At 37.7% G+C, this 17,131-nt stretch overlaps 1 protein-coding gene across 1 annotated transcript in view; it reads left to right on the forward strand.

Moving 5' to 3' along the window:
- The window catches only part of SNX27 (sorting nexin family member 27), a 113,226-nt gene that overhangs the window by 16,964 nt on the left and 79,131 nt on the right, over window positions 1-17,131 (forward strand). Inside the window, exon 2 of the mRNA XM_006861425.1 lies at window positions 12,601-12,832. Coding sequence (XP_006861487.1) covers window positions 12,601-12,832 — 232 coding nt within the window. The remainder of the gene's footprint in view (window positions 1-12,600; window positions 12,833-17,131) is intronic.

The raw sequence follows: 17,131 nt of genomic DNA on the forward strand, positions 1-17,131 counted from the left end.
TTTTTTTTTTTTTGCATACATTAAGTTCATTCTTTGTGTTAACAAAGTTCTTTAAGTTTTGACAAATGCATGATCTCAGATCCGTCATTATAGTACACAGAAATAGTTCACTCCTCTAAAAGTTCCCTTGCTTCACCTATTTACCCTTCCCTTCCCCACAAACTCTGGCATGCACTGATCTTTTTATAGGTGTTACAGCTTTGCCTTTTGTAGAATGCTATATGATTGGAATTGTACGGTATGTAGCTGTTTCAAACTAACTTCTTTCACTTACGTGCCGTGGAGTCGGTTCTGACCTATAGTGACCCTGTACAGGGTTTCTAAGGCTGTAAATCTTTATGGGAGCAGAAAGCCTCATCTTTCACCCGTGGAACAGCTGGTAGTTTCGAACTGCTGACCCTGAGGTTTGCAGCCCAATTTGTAACCACTACGCTACCAGAGCTCCTTCTTTCATTTAGCAGTATGCATTTAAGGCTCTTCCATGTCTTTTTGTGGCATTTAATTTTCTTCCATGTCTTTTTGTGGCTTAATAGCAAATTTTTTCTTTCTTTTTTTTAATAGCTCATTTCTTTTTATAGCTGACTAATATCCGTGGTGTGGCACTGTAGGATAAGCCCTGGACTGTTAACCAAACGGTCTGTGGTTCAAACCTACTAGCCGCACCTTGGAAACCCTATATAGGGTCGCTGTGAGATGGAACAGACTCCATGGCACTGAACTATAGCAACAACAGTACTTCATTTTATGGATATACCAGTATGTTTATCTATTCACCTATTAAAGGATATTAAAAACTGCTCTAACAATACATAGACAGAAAACTGCCAGAGGTTCAAGCCAGATTCAGACATACAACAAAGGATATTGCTGATGTCAGATGGATCTTGGCTGAAAGCAGAGAATACCAGAAAGATGTTTGCCTGTGTTTCATTGACTACGCAAATGTTTTCGATTCTATGGATCATGGCAAGCTATGGACAACATTGCAGAGAATGAGTATTCCACAACACTTAATTGTGCTTCTGAGGAACCTGTACATAGACCCAAGAGGCAGTTGTTTGAACAGAACAAGGGAACACTGAATAGTTTAAAATGAGGAAAGGTGTGCACCAGGGTTGTATTCTTTCACCATACTTATTCAGTCTGTATGCTGAGAAAATCATTTGAGAAGCTGGATTATATGAAGACAAGTGTTGCATAAGGATTGGAGGAAGTCTCAGTAACAGCCTGTGACATGTAGATGATTCAACCTTGCAAAGAGGACTTAAAATACTTACTGATAAAGATCAAAAACCACAGTCTTCAGTATGGTTTGCACCTCAATGTAAATGTAAAGAAAACAAAAATCCTCATTACTGGACCAATAATAACATCCATGTAAATGGAGAAAAGATTGAAGTTGTCGGAGGCTTCATTTTGCTCAAATCAACTATCAACACTCATGGAAGCAGCAGTCAAGAAATCCAGCAATGTATTGCATTAGGCAAATCTGCACAAGACCTCTTTAAAGTGTTCAAGAGCAAAGATAACAGTTTGAAGACAAAGGTGCATATGACCCAAGCCATGGTATTGTCAATAACCTCACATGCATGTGAATATTGAACAGTGAATAAGGAAGGCTGTAGAAATGATGCATTTGAGTTACGGTGTTGGAGGAGAATATTAAAAGTTCCATGGACTATCAAAAGACAAATCTATATTGGAAAAAGCACAGCCAGAAAGCTCCTTGGAAGCCAGGATGGCTAGACTTCATCTCTCATACTTTAGGCATATTATCAGGAGGGCGCAGTCCCTGGAGAAGGACATCATGCTCCATAAAGTGGAAGATCAGAGAAAAAGAGGAAGACCCCCAACAAGATGTATTGGCACAGTGGCAGCAACAACGAGCTCAAGCGTAGTAGCAATGATTGTGAGGTTGGCAAAGGACCGGGTGGTGTTTTGTTGATGTGCATAGTGTCGCTATGAGTCAGTACCAACTTGATGGCATCTAACAGCAACAATAACATTGAAGAACATCTTGTTTGCTGCCAGTCTTTTGCAATTATGAAAAAAGCTGATGTAGACATTCATGTTGTGGCTTCTGTGTGGACATAAGTTTCAATTCAGTTGCGGTTAAATACTTAGAAATGCAGTTGCTGAATCTTATGGTATAGCCATATTCAGTTCTGTAAGAAATTGACAAATTGTATTCCTACACGAGTAACCATTTGCATTCACATCAATATTGAATGAGAGTTCCTGTTGCTCTATGTCTTTGCTAGCATTTGGTATTGTCAGTTTGTTGGATTTTAACCATTTGGAAACCCTATGTGGGATTGCTGTGAGCCAGAAGTGACTCGAAGGCACTTAACAAGAACAACGGTAGGTTCCTGGGTAGTACAAATAAATGATTAACATGCTCAACTGCTGGATGAGGCTTTCTGGATTTAAAGCCTCGGAAACCCTATACAGGTTTGCTGTGAGTCAAAACTGACTCCACAGCATTTAACATTGATTGGGTAGTACAAACTGTTAACATGCACAACTACTAACTTAAAGAAGCCTACCCAGAGGCATCTTAGAAGAAAAGCTACTTGTGAAAACTCAGCTGTTGAAAAAGTCTATGGAAGCACAGTTTTTGACATACAGGATAGCCATGAGTTGAAATTTACTTGATGGCTTTTTTTTTTTTTTTTTTTTTGCTTCATAGGTTGTTGCTTTAATTTATAATTTACTAGTGACGCTTGATACTGATTATCTTTTAAAATTCTTATTTGTCATCTATATATCTTTGATAAAGTATCTATTCAGAGCTTTGGCCTATTTTTTTTGTTGAGTTTTAAGAATTCTTTTTGAATTTAGGATGTAAATCTTTTATCACAAAGTGTTTTACAAATATTTGCTCCCAGCTTATTTTCTTGTTCTTGTTCTTTAAAACAGTGTCTTTTGCAGAACAGAAGTTTGTAATTTCAATGAAGTTTAACTTACCAATTTTTTCTTTTATAGATTGTGATAAAATCTCATTGCCAAACCCACGGTCACTTGGCTTTTCTCCTGAGTTATCTTCTAGAAGTTTTATGGTTTTCTATTTTTGTAATCCGCATTGCATTGCCCCAAATATATTGCTGTGTTTTGTTTTTCATATTTATCATTTTAGTATTTATCTATAGCAGCTTTTCAAATGATTGTTCTATAACTGTCTTGACCATTCAGTCCCTTACTGTTAATTTTTCTAAGAACAGAGATTTGGAAACAACCTAAATAATGGTGGATTATTTCTGCCTCACTTTTTCTGTGTTTAGAATTATCTGTTCTTTCAACAAATACTTGAGATCCTTCTACATGACACATATAAAAATATTTGCCCTTGTGGAACTCCTGTTCTGGTGGTTTCCTTGGGATAAATTCCTAGTGATGCCATTTTAAGTTGAAAGAATTTGAGAGTTTTTTTGGACTCTAAACATATTACCAGTGAAAATGCTTTCCTAAGAAATTTTATCTATTTACATTATCAGCATCTCATATTCCAAATGATACCAGTTGCCATTAAAATTAGTTAAGACAATAATTTTGCCCTTTTAAATGGTTGCCCATATTTTCTGTTTATTAGGAAAACATTTTAGAAATCGTGATCCTTTCTCTAGTTGTGCTTCTCTTATCTCACCAACAACTTAGATGTTCTAAGATCTAGATATCAAAATGTTCATTATTTCTGAAATAGAATTTCAAAATGTTCTTAATATTTTGTATTTCACATAAGTAATTCTGTTCAGACACGGTCAAGCTTTATGTCCTTTGGTGCTTTCTGAATCTCATATCTCAAAAGAATTTAAGGGCGAAATGCAGCATGATTGCCAGACAGTTTAGTTAATGAGAATATTTTCTTATATAATTGTTTGCCTAAGTAAGGTAACAAGGAGGCAGAGTTGAATGAAAAAGAGCCACCATAAAACCATTCATGCAATTTAACTGTAAGATTAGAAAGGACGGATCTTTGCATTGAAGGGATAGAGTAGTTTCTTGCTTTTACAGTTCCATTTCTATTGTAACTGTACTTACCAAGTAGGCACAGAAACAGTTAAAAGTCAAAAGAAAGGTCTCTCTTGTGATGTGTCTCGACATGTGCCTTTTTCGGTATGTGAAGTCTTAACCTAATTTTCAAGGAGTTGTGCTGTGGAGAAAGTAGGGACTTCATTTAAAAAGCAACTTAGTTAAACATTTTAAATTATCCATAGATAATTTTCAGTTATCAACTGAACTCACCTGTTTTCAGTTTTTATACATTGTACCTTTCTTACAGGCAAAAATGTTTTATGTGCTTGCAATTAAAGTGGACAGTATTTTCCTGTTTTAAAAGCAGATAATTTGTTCTTTTTTTTGGGGGGGGCACTTAACATTAGAACTTTTCTGTGTGTGCATATATTCTCCATAAATATTTAAGAGATGCATACTCCATTTTGTAGTCCTGGTGTGGCATTGTAGGGTAGCACTGGACTACTAACCACAAGGTCAACAGTTTGAACGCACCAGCCCCTCCTTTGAATCCCTATACTGGGTTACTAGGAGTTGGAACCAGCTGGATGGCACTTAACAATAACATGGTCCATTTGCTTAATGTATTTCATGGTGGTTAAGAGTTTCCTCTAATATGGAGTCCTGGTATGGTGATACAGGATAATGCATTGAGCTACAAGGATAGTTTGAATTGCAAAGTCGATGGTTCAAACTCACCAGCCGGTCCTTGGAAACCCTATACAGGGTTGCTATGAGTTGGAACCGACTCGATGGCATTTAACAACAACATGAGTCAGACCTAACCCGATGGTACTCAGCAACAACTAATGTGACTGACACTTGGCTGACAAATTTTCTTTTCAAATCCTCTGTCAGAAGAAAATGCTTTACAGTCTTGAATGACTAAAAATCTAATGAATTTAAGCTCCCCTAAAAAATAAAATATGAATTATATTTATAATGTAGTATTGTGGTGTTTGTCTTGGTGTGACATTGGAGGTTAAACATTGAACTGCTAACTGCAAAGTCAGCGGTTCAGATTTACAGCTGGTCCTCAGAAACCCTGTACAGGGTCGCTAGAACTTATTGGACAGTACTTAACAACAAACAACAACATAGTAGTAGTAATCCAACATTAAGTGAATTTGACTTTTGACTCTTGAAAAAGATGCTGCTGCTATTTGGCCAGACTTTGTAATCATCTGTTACTGAAGCTCTTAACTACACTATGCTTGCAATGTGTGTCCTGTTGTAGGAGATTAGGACCAAAAACCAGGGCCATAGCAAGGGTAAAACTCACTCTAGACTTAATTCTCTCTTCATTACTTTCATGAAGTAAGTTTATAAGACATGGTAAAGTATGGTATACACTGTTGATAGGCACAGAGGTTCATCTACCAGGATCTTTATAGCAACATTGTGAATAACAGCAAAAAATCAGAGTAATCTAGCAGTACAGTCAGGGCTGTTTTTAGTTTCATTGTTTTGTTTCTGATGATGGACTACTATTTCATATTCTAAGAATGTTATGGAGTCCTGGTGTGGCACTGTATGATAAGCACTCAATCTCAAGGTCGATTTAAATCACAAGGTCAGAGGTTTAAACTCAACCAGCTGCTCCTTGTTGTTGTTGTTAAGTGCCGTCGAGTCGGTTCCGACCCATAGCGACCCTGTACAGGGTTTCCGAGGGTGTAAATCCTTACGGGAGTAGAAAGCCTCATCTTTCTCCCGCGGAGCGGCTGGTAATTTCGAACCGCTGACCTTAAGGTTCGCAGCCCGATTCGTAACCACTACGCTACCAGAACTCCTTAGCTGCTCCTTGGAAACCCTATTAATCAGAACCTACTTGATGGCAGTTAACAACTTAAGGATCTTATGCAATGTTTTGAAATTTTTGAAGTCAACTTTATGAAGTTTAGTTTACATATAATCTGAAGCACACAGATTATTTGTCAAAACATATTTTGACAAAAGTATATATTCACTTAACTACCATCCCAGTTAAGATACAGAACCACCCCACCCCCCAAAAAAAAAACAACACACTCACACAAACAGGGAATATAAGCAAATATTGTTGAATGATGCATGGAGGGAATTGTAATCATTGCAATGAAATGAGTGTAAAACTCATAATCTCCCATGTAGACTATCACTCAATTCACAATAAAAACATAAAAAAAAAAAAAAAAAGAGAACTCTTCCATCACTTAAGAAGCTACCACCAACCACCCTTACATTCTAGACCATGACTGATCGGATTATAGCATAGTTTTGCCAGTTCTGGAATGTCAAATGAATAAATCAGACTTTTCTGACTGCTGTTGCTCAGTGTGTTTTTAAGATCATGTTGTGGATATCAGCAGTTTGTTTCTTTATTACTGAGTAATATTACATTGCCAAATGTGGGTAGACATTTGGGCAGTTTTCAGTTTTAAAATTTTATGGGCGAAGAGGCAATGAACATTTAACTACAGTTATTTGTGTGGACATGTTTTCATTTCTTTTGGGTGAATACCTAGGAGTGCAGTTGCTAGATTATGTAGTAAATGTATGTTTGACATGATAAAGAATTACCAGATTGATTTCATTTTACAACTCTCATAAGTATATTATTTATCAACATTTAATTTTGTCAGTCTTTTTTTTTTTTTTTAAGGTATTGTCCACATACAGCTTTTGTGTTTTAGCCTGTAAAATTGAAGACTGTATTTCATTGCTTACGGTTAATAGGAATTGTTTATTTTTTTACAGACTGTCTCTGAGGAACTGATTACTCTTTAATTACTTTTTTGCACGTCCACAGGGAATACAAGATCATATTCTGCATGTAGAATGGTTCCTTGCTGTGGTACATGTATTGAGTGGCTTTGTCATATTTTCATATGTACCTAGTTCTCTGATGCAATGGTGATATGAAGGTAGCTGTCTTATCAGTCTTTTATATTTAGAAAATTCCATCTTACTTAAAGATACAAGAAAAATGAGGGAAATTGTTAGTTGTTGCTAAGTGCCATAGAGTTAGTTCCGACTCATAGCAACCCTATATAGGGTTTCCAAGGAGTGGCTGGTGGGCTTGAATCACCGACCTTGTGGTTCAAACTGACCTTGCAGTCAGTGCATTAAATCACAGTGCCACACTAGCAAATTGGTGGTAGAAAGGCCCGAAATACTACCAAACCTGCATGCCTGATGTATATCGCATGAATTGTTACTGTTTATTGAGTGGTAAATTGCCGTGTAGTCTGTGCTAGGTGTTACCTCATTTTAGTGCTTAAAACAACTCCATTACTCTAGGCCCATGGACTGAGAAGCCATGTGGCTGTGGGCAAGATTCTGGCTTGCAAAATGTATACCCTTTGGACATTTAAATGAATATATATTTTTTGTTTTGTATGTGTACATCAAATACTTTTGCTTTGTTGATTTGTGAAAAATAAGATGATAAAGATAGGAAACCACAGGGAGGAAGCAGGATAACTTGTTGCAGGGAGGTGATTGTAATCATTTAGATGAAACAAAATGTATGATTGGTTGAAAGTAAAGCTGATTGATCTTGTCTGTAAACCTTTACTCACTTCACAATAAAAAGTTAAAAAATAAAAAAGACCAACTCCATTAGCTATGGGTATTACTAGTCCATTTTCCAACAAGGAAATAGAGGTTTAGTGAGATAAAATAGTTTACCTTAGGTCTCATAGCTGTTAAATGGCTGTTGGTATTCAAACGTGAGTCTTTTAACTCTGAAGCCATGGTTTGAACTATTGAAAGTTTCTTATATTGTGGAATTTGCATTTTGCATTCATTTATGGTTCAGAGTTGTCCGTCTTAGGGGTACATACCTAATTTTAACCTGGTATAGTTCCCTTCTTGTGGAAAAGAACCTATTATGTAGACGTTTTTATGACCATGAAGACCTCTTTAATTCTTAAGGAGACGGACCCTTTTTGAAATCAGACATCCTGAGATTTTTCCTGACCTCATTTCATTCTCTGAAGAATGAAGGAATTTCTAGCTTTGTATTAAACTGTGACATGTGTAGCATTCCTTCTGTGGTTGAACCAATTAAATATTAGCAAGTATGTTTAGAATGTGACACTGATAGTTCTTTCCTGTGTCTGTTTTTTTGGGTTTTTTTGATAAGTTTTTGGCATGATAGCCAATTTGAAGCTTGTTGAAGCTTGGCCTTATTTATAAAGAGATGAAACCTAAGCAAGCAAGTTTAAAGGAGCCCCACTATCTTGCCCGCTGGCCTCACTTAAGGTGTTCTGACTATTCTCCAAGCTTATTTTTGTGAGTGACTTTAGGAGCAGTGTATTCTGACTTGAAAACTGAGTTGAGGAGAAGTGTGCATTTAAAGAAATCGTTCTGAACCTTTTGAAGATTATACTAAGGAACTTCAAAAATTTCATGGAAAATGGAATGAAAAGATTGTGGAATTTATCTACAATCTCTTTGAAGTCCCCCTCACATATTCCTTAAGCTGATGTAAGTTGTAGATCCTCTTTCTTGAAAAACAATGCATATGTACACATATACAATTATATATACCAAGTCTGAAGTTTAGTGATCTTTAGACCTATTGTCAGAGTCCCCAAATTAAGAATTTTGCGTTTAAAGGGGAAAAAATGTGAGTTGAAAAGTAAGATTTGAGCATTAGTTCTTAGACTTTTTCTACAATGGGCCTCTAAAACGAATTGTAATAACATAAAAATTCTGTTTTAGTACCTATGGAGTTCTGTTCAGTTTCTAAAGTGTTAGTTTTCCTCAACAATAAAAATAAGGTTATTTGTGAGAAATATATGATCTTAGAGATAGATGAAATTCTTTGATGATTTCTAACCATTGTGCTTCAGTTTTATAGCGTAGTGGTTACGAATCGGGCTGCGAACCTCATGGTCAGCAGTTCGAAACTACCTGCTGTTCTGCGGGAGAAAGATGAGGCTTTCTGCTCCTGTAAAGATTTACAGCCTTGGAAACCCTGTATAGGGTCGCTATGAGTCGGAACCGACTCCACAGCACATAACAACAACGACAACCATCAAATAAGTCAAACCAAATCATCAAATGAGTGAAAGAAGTCAATCACAAAAAGACAAATACTGTGTTATATTATAAAAAATCAAGAGTAGATATACACACGGAGAGCAAAGATGCCAGGGATGAGAGGAAGTGAAAGATCTTAGATAGTAGACACTTGTTACTTTTGGTGATGGGAGGCAAGACCAAATATGGGTAAAGTCAATTCAACATGAGCAAGGTAAATAAAGACACTAAAAAGAACATAAGAAAAAGGGGCAATACAGTAAATGCTATGTTAGCATATACGATTTTGCAACAGTAGTAAACGCAACCAGAAAACATGGGTAAATGTGGATGCATATGTGTATGTAGAAAAGCATACACAAGTAAATGTATGTGCATATGTATATACACATTTGTGTGTACAGCATATATATTCACCTGTATAACTAACCACATAGGGGCTAGTTACAGAGGATTATCCAAACAACTTAACAGAATTGGGTTTACTGTCTCAAGGGCCTTAGGACCATAGTCTTGGAGGACAGCTGAGTCAATTGGCATAATATAGTTCACAGAGACAATGGTCTACATCCTGGTTTGTTAAGTAACATTTGTGGTCTTGCAAGAAGCCATTTAAAGTGCAACCATTGGTTTGGTTTCTACTTGTTCAGCTTAAAAGAATTGTTGTTGTTGTTAAGTGCCATCGAGTCGGGTCCGACCCATAGCGACCCTGTACAGGGTTTCCGAGGGTGTAAATGTTTACGGGAGTAGAAAGCCTCATCTTTCTCCCGCGGAGCGGCTGGTAGTTTCGAACCGCTGGCCTTAAGGTTCGCAGCCCGATTCGTAACCACTACGTAAATAGTGGAACTAAAAAAATCCAAGAAGAAACCAATCCATGGGACTTATAGCCCACATGAACTACAACTTCATCAAACCTGAGACCAGACACCTAGATAGATGGTGCTGTCCAGTATCAGTACCAACTGTTCAAACCAGGGACACAATAGAAGGTCCTTGACAGAATGAAAAAAAAAAAAAAATGTACAACAGAGCTCAAATTTCTTAAAAAGACCAGACCTACTAGATCAAACTTCTGGTGTGGAGCTGTAGGATAAGCACTAGACTGCGGACCACAAGATTAGCAGTTCAAACCCACCAGCCGCTCCTCAGAAACCCTATACAGGTTGCAACTAGACCAAAAGAAACTAGAGGAACTCCCAGAGCTATCATCCTTTGATGCTATCTCTGTTTAATTTGTAAGCCAATGGTGCTGTGGGTTAATGTGCCAGACTGCAAAGCCATTTGAACTGCAAGGTCGGTGGTTCACGCTCACCAGCTGCTCCTTGGAAACCCTATAAAGGGTTGCTATGGGTCAGAACCAATTTGACGGCACTTCACAACAACAGCAATAATAAGTTGGATTACAAATTAAACAGTATCACCCATGAGCAATGTGTTCCCTCAAACATTGAATTATATGAGACCAAACTATCAGCATTTACACAAGAACAGAGGTGAGAAGGAAAGAAGGGAAAAGAAGTAAAATCAGTGGAATCAGCAAGCAGAATGGAAATAATGAGAATGCTGGCACATGGTAAAAATTGTAATCAGTGGCTAAATGATTTGTATAAAGACTGTTAGTGTTGGCCTAAAACACAGTAAAATATCTTCCAAGTTTGTGGTTCTTTCCTAATTCTTAACTATATAGGTTTCCATTGCTCTAATTTTTCTTGATAACCAACGTGTACATATAACTTATTTTTAAGCCATGTTCAGGCATTGCTTTAGACAGGTTACATGTTTTATTACATTAATTCTCACTACAACACTGGTAAGGAGTTATTTTTGTCTCCATTTTACATACATGGAAAGCAAGGCCAAGAAAGGTTAAATAACAGGATCAAACCAATTTTGATATAATAGGCAGAGATAGGATTTGAACCCAAATCTGGTTCCAAAGCCTGTTTTCTTTCCATTTTACCCATTCTGCTGTGTGAGTCAGGAGTTCACGAGTATCACTGGTCTGACTTGATCTGGATTTTAAAAAGCCAGATTTCCATCAGATTTCAGTTAACTAGTCTGTTGTAAAACTACTAACTATTTTTGTGTAATATGCAAGGATTTAGACTGTTAAATGCCAGAAATGCTGAATGTACTGTCTTGTTTGTTAAAATGAGGAAGGAGGCTAGCTGGGTAAGATTGTCTGCCTGTACTGTTTACATAAATAGATGTTTTGTATACCAGACTCTGACAGAGACAATTCCAGTGACTGAAAAGTTTATGGAAGGCTTTTTACTAAAGGAGCTCTGGTAGTGTAGTGGTTACGAATCGGGCTGTGAACCTTAAGGTCAGCAGTTTGAAACTACCAGCCGCTCCGCGGGAGAAAGATGAGGCTTTCTACTCCCGTAAGGATTTACACCCTCGGAAACCCCGTACAGGGTCGCTATGGGTCGGAACCGACTCGAAGGCAATTAACAACAAAACAACAACCATCATTTTCAGGAAGAAACAACCCTAATGGTTTGGAACAGGAGTGAAAAAAGAATTTAAAGGCTTTGACTATCAAATTGATTAGGGGCCAGGTGTGTATTTCCTATCTCTCTGGGACAGCCATGGGAGGGCACCTCCATACCAGCTGCCTGGTGGCTTTTGCTGAGACAGCAGGCTGGGTCAGCAATCTAGGAAGGTAGTTGGTTTTGCTGAGTGAGTTTTATGAAACTCAGCATCTTTCTTAACAAAATTACTGTTCTCTCCCAAACCTGTGCTTTTCCTAGTTTCAGCCTTATTATACAGTGAAACGGGAAGGAGAATGAGCAGGTTGATAGGTTATGTACTCACAGACATATATTTCCTTCTTGGAGCTACAGACCAGAAAGAAAGTGGATAGTCTCATAAGAGATGAAGTGATGGGAAAAACAAAGAAAGTTGGGCCAGTGAGTAAGATTTTAGGTAATCTTGCTTCTTCAAAACCAAATGATATAGGAAACTAGGTTTGTATGGGAATAAATGCCATTTAACTTTCAAGGCAGTGAGACTTGGTCAAGGAAAATTACATTAACTAAAGTATGTGAGAAGAAATTGGATATGAATATAAAGAAATTAACTTGAATGATATTTTTTGAGTCTTTTTATTTACAAATTAAGGTATGCATTTTACGAAAAGTTTCTTTAAACAGAACGGTAATGAAGTTTAAAAAGAACAAAGTACATTTCAAAAGCCACTTTGATTATATTGTATACATGCTTACCTAGGGTGAGGTAATTGGACTGTTTAGCTTAAAAAGCTTTATTTCCTTCTCAGCTTCACCCTCTGTTTCCCATGTACTTTCCTGAACTGTGTGTGAGATTCTAGTCTAGAGGAAGGGTAGTCCCTCTCACCTGTTTCCATTCTCCCCACCATAAGTTCACAAAACAGTTTTTCACATTAGGATCTGTAAAAACATACACAACTTTCCTGGAACCAAATCTTTTGATTTTATGGTCCATGTTGAGTGACACTGGAGTGGGGGCAGGAGGGTGGAGATATAAGGTGTTTGGACCCTTCTGGTTTATGGGATTGTCTTTTTCCCTTTTTCCCCTTAGGAACGGCGTGAATGTTGAGGGGGCGACACACAAGCAGGTGGTGGACCTGATCCGAGCAGGCGAGAAGGAATTGATCTTGACAGTGTTATCTGTACCTCCTCATGAGGCAGATAACCTAGATCCCAGTGACGACTCGTTGGGACAATCATTTTATGATTACACAGAAAAGCAAGCAGTACCCATATCGGTCCCCACATACAAACATGTGGAGCAGAATGGTGAGAAGTTTGTGGTGAGTGTCAGCCCAACTTAGTCCTCCGACATTTAGCTTTTGTTTTTCCCCATCTTAACGTTTACGATGTATGTTAGAGCCATAGACTAAAAGACTGCAATGTAGGTCAGTTTATCAGGAAGATGGGCTCACACAAAAAGACGTTGATCTTGATTTACTGTAGCAGTAAATCAAAACTAAAGTAATGAAGAGTCCTGTATTTGCTTCCATTTTTTCAGAACAGTTTTAAGTTTTCATTCTGGTCTGTAACAAGTTATAAACAAGTGTGAAGAGTTTTTTGTTTGCTTCTTTGTTTATTTTAATTTTGGGGTTGTTGTTGTTGCCCTATCGCTTTTTGCTAGTAGCAGTCTCTCACTGTTGATGCTGATGCTATAGAACAAGATATAAAAAGGTTATATCTTTCAAATCATTGGATAATACTGAGCTCATCCATTTCAGAACTACATTTGTCCTACACTGCTGTCCACAGCATGCTCTTTTTCTCTTTGTTCAAAAATAATCTGTACAAGTGATTAACTCTTGTTTTTCTTCAAGATCATGATTATGCTCTGAATGTGATTCACATAGGCTGTTTTAACTCCTTTCCAAACTTTGCTGATGTAGATATGGAAGACAGCCCATCTTGAATTCTGCATTATGTGTGCCAACTCCTTTCTTGCATATGTTTGTTTGTTCTCGAAAACATAATTGCCACTGATAGCTCAATCTACTTAAATTTTCTCTTGGTTACAGTATGCTTTGTTTGCCTTTGATTATTTTAGCGGTGTGATGTAATGAGAAATGTTCATTATTCTTTGTAGAAAATGCTGTGGGTCCTATTAGATACTTGCAGAGAGTCCATAGTTTAACACTGATCTGCTGACTAAAGTTGCAGTCTCTGAAATCAGAATTTTTCCCTTGGATAGGAATGAGCCACTAGACATGGTAAATCTTTTTTAGTGAGGAGATTAGAAGGGCAAGGAAACTGCAAAAGTTGCAGAACGAGCAAATACTGTTTGACTGCACCTGTAATTGAGCTGTTGTTATGTGCCGTGGAGTCGGTTCCAACTCATAGCGACCCTGTACAGGGTTTCTGAGTCTGTAAATCTTTACGGAAGCAGAAAGCCTCATCTTTCTCCCACGGAACAGCTGATAGTTTTGAACTGGTGACCTTGCGGCTTGCAGCCCGATTCATAACCACTACACTACCAGAGTTCCGTATAATTGAGCTAGAGAAGATGGTATTAAGTGCCATGGAGTTGGAGTTAACTCCAACAAAACAAAACACTGCCCACTCCCATGCCATCTTCACAATCATTGCTATGTGTGAGCCCATTGTTGCAGCCACTGTGTTAATCCAGTTCATTGAGGGTCTTCCTCTTTTTCACTGACTACCTATGTTACCAAACATGATGTCCTTCTCTAGGGACTGGTCCCTCCTGATAACATGTCCAAAATATATGAGACAAAGTCTCACCACCCTTTCTTCTAAGGAGCATTCTGGCTGTACTTGTTTAAAGACAGATTAACTTATGCTCTGGCAGCCCATGTTATGATATAGGCAAAGAATATTGAATATACATTGAATATTCTTTGACTATATCATAATTCAAATGCATAAATTCTTTTTCAATAATTCATGATGCAGCTTTCACTTGTATTTGAAGTGGTTGAATATACCATGACTTGAGATCAGACATACCTGAGTCATCAAAGACTCAAAGACATTGTTGCTTTTTTTTTTTGAACTTTAAAGAGGTTTACAACAGATTTTCCCAATGCAGTATGTTGTTTGATTTCTTCACTGCTGGTTCCATCAACATTAATTGTGAATTCAAGTAAAATGAAATCCTTGACAACTTCAGAATTTTCTCCATTTATCTTGATGTTGCTTATTGGTCTAGTTGTGAAGATTTTTTTTTTATGTTGAAGTATAATCCATACTGAAGTCTGTGGCTTTTGATCTTCATCAGTAATTGTTTCAAGTTATTTTCACTTGGAGCAAGCAAATGGTGTCATCTGCATATTGCAGGTTGTTAATAAGTCTTCCAGGCCTGATTCTGTATTCTGCTTCACATAGTCCAGTTTCCTGGGTTATTTGTGTGGCATGCAGATTGAATAGCTTTTACCTCACCAGTTGCCAAATTGTTTTCCAAGTGGCTGTACCATTGTTGCATTCACATAAAAAGTAGGGAGTTCCAGTTGCTACAAGATGTCGTCAACATTTGATATTTTCAGTCTATTTGATTCTAAATAAACCAGATGGTATCTGGTTTAAATTTGCTGAGAATTCATTGGAGTCCTGGTGTGACTCTGTAGGATAAGCACTGGGGTGCTAACCACAAGGTCAATGCTTCAAACCCACCAGCTGCTCCTCAGAAGCCCTATGCAGAGTTGCTATGAGTTGGAACCGACTTGACAGCACTTAATAACAACAATAACTAATGATTATGAGCTTGTTTTTATGTTGTTGGTGAAATAACTGCTCAATTCTTTTGCTCATTCTAAGACTTGGATTGTTTATCTGCTTATTAGAAACAAGATAGCCCTGGAGTAAAAACAATGGACTGCTAACCATTGGGGTCTGTGATTTGAGCCTACCAGCTGCTCCATGGAAAAAATGAGGCTTTCTGCTCCCACAAAGATTTACAGCCTTGGAAACCCTATAGATAGGTTGCTGTGAGTCGACTCTCTACATCACTTAACAACAACAATCTGTTCATTGTTTTGTTATAAGTTTTTTTTGTGTGTATAATATATACATACATACATATGTTGTTGTTAAGTACCCTTGAGTTGGTTCCGACCCATAGCGATCCTGTATAGGGTTTTCAAGGAGCTGCTGGTGAGCTTGAACCACCAACCTTGTGGTGCAAACCAACTTTGCAGTCTAGCACATTAACCCACAGTGCCACACCAGGACTCCATATAAATTCACTGCCATCAAGTCAGTACCGACTCATAGTGAGGGTTTCTGAGACTGTAAAATTGTTTGGTTCTTTTTACACTTTTACTGTGACTTGAGTGAGGGTATGCAGACAATATCATCAGTTTTACATTCAACACATCCTTCACTTTGCTTCATCTTAATGATTGTAATCCCCTCCGTGCAACAACAGTTATCCTGCTTCCTCCCTGTGGTCTCTATTTGCATTCCACCCGTCTTCCCATCCCTTAACTTTGTCCTTTAGATAAATGTTGCCCTTTTGATTTTAAATGATTGACCATTCCATGTGAGTATACCTTCCTAATGTTTTCCCTCCTATATACCTATCTACTGCTTAACTAGAAATTGGGTCATGGGAGTGAGCTCCTTTCCAGACCTGAAAGGTGAGTGAGGGACATAGTCTAAGGTTTTTCCAATCTCTTTCTGACCAGTAAGCCCAGTCTTTTTTTAAAAATAATTTTGAGTTGTATTCCACATTTTCTCCCTCCCTATCTGGGACTTTCAGAGCAGTTGGTGGTGGTTACTGGGCGCTGTCTAGTTCTTCTGGTCTCAGAGTCATGGAGACTCATGTTCCGTTAGTCCATTGAATTAATTGATTCCAAGCATCTTTAATTCTCATCACTCCTCTTTCTTCCTCACATGGAGAAATCAGTAGTTACACCTTAGATTGCTTCTCATGAGCTTTTATGAAACCAGATGCTACTCACCAAAGTAGGATGTAGAACATTGTCTTTGTGGACTGTGTTATGCCACTTGACCATGGTGTCCCCTGAGACTATGGTCCTGAGCCCGCAGGCCTAGCAACATAATTGCCTTAAGATGTTTGATATTATTTAAGGCATTTTCATCATTGTATCTACTGTATGCTATACCACAATCATAGTTGTGTTTGCAGGAAAGGTAAGCACCCATGTACAAATATCCCCTTTCAAACTCTTGATATATTTGTGAGTATGCTCCTACTCTTCCTCTTGTACCTGTTCAACCTGTGTCTCTGTTCATACATCTACCTGCAGAGCACTGTTTTTCCAAGGTTGTGTATGTATCACTATTTACCTCTATTCCCTTTATATCTTGTAGACTTTTGTATGAGACTGTAAATTTTTATTGCTGCAGCCTTATCTTTCTCCTAGGGAGGAGCAGTTGGTGGGTTTGAATTGCCGACCTTTTGTTAGCAGCCTGATGCGTAACTCAAAACACCACCATGGCTCCTTATTTTTTATATCTGGATATATGGGAGCATAAGTCCTTTATATCATATACATGTTTTACAGATACTTTTTTCTCAGTTTGTTGCTTACCTTTCTTTTTATTTATTTATTTTAATTTAAGGTTTTTATTGTGGATTGAGTGAAAGTTTACAGGGCACATCA

Source organism: Chrysochloris asiatica, unplaced genomic scaffold (genome assembly GCF_000296735.1).
Source record: "Chrysochloris asiatica unplaced genomic scaffold, ChrAsi1.0 scaffold00042, whole genome shotgun sequence".
In the NCBI taxonomy this organism is placed as follows: Eukaryota; Metazoa; Chordata; class Mammalia; order Afrosoricida; family Chrysochloridae; genus Chrysochloris; species Chrysochloris asiatica.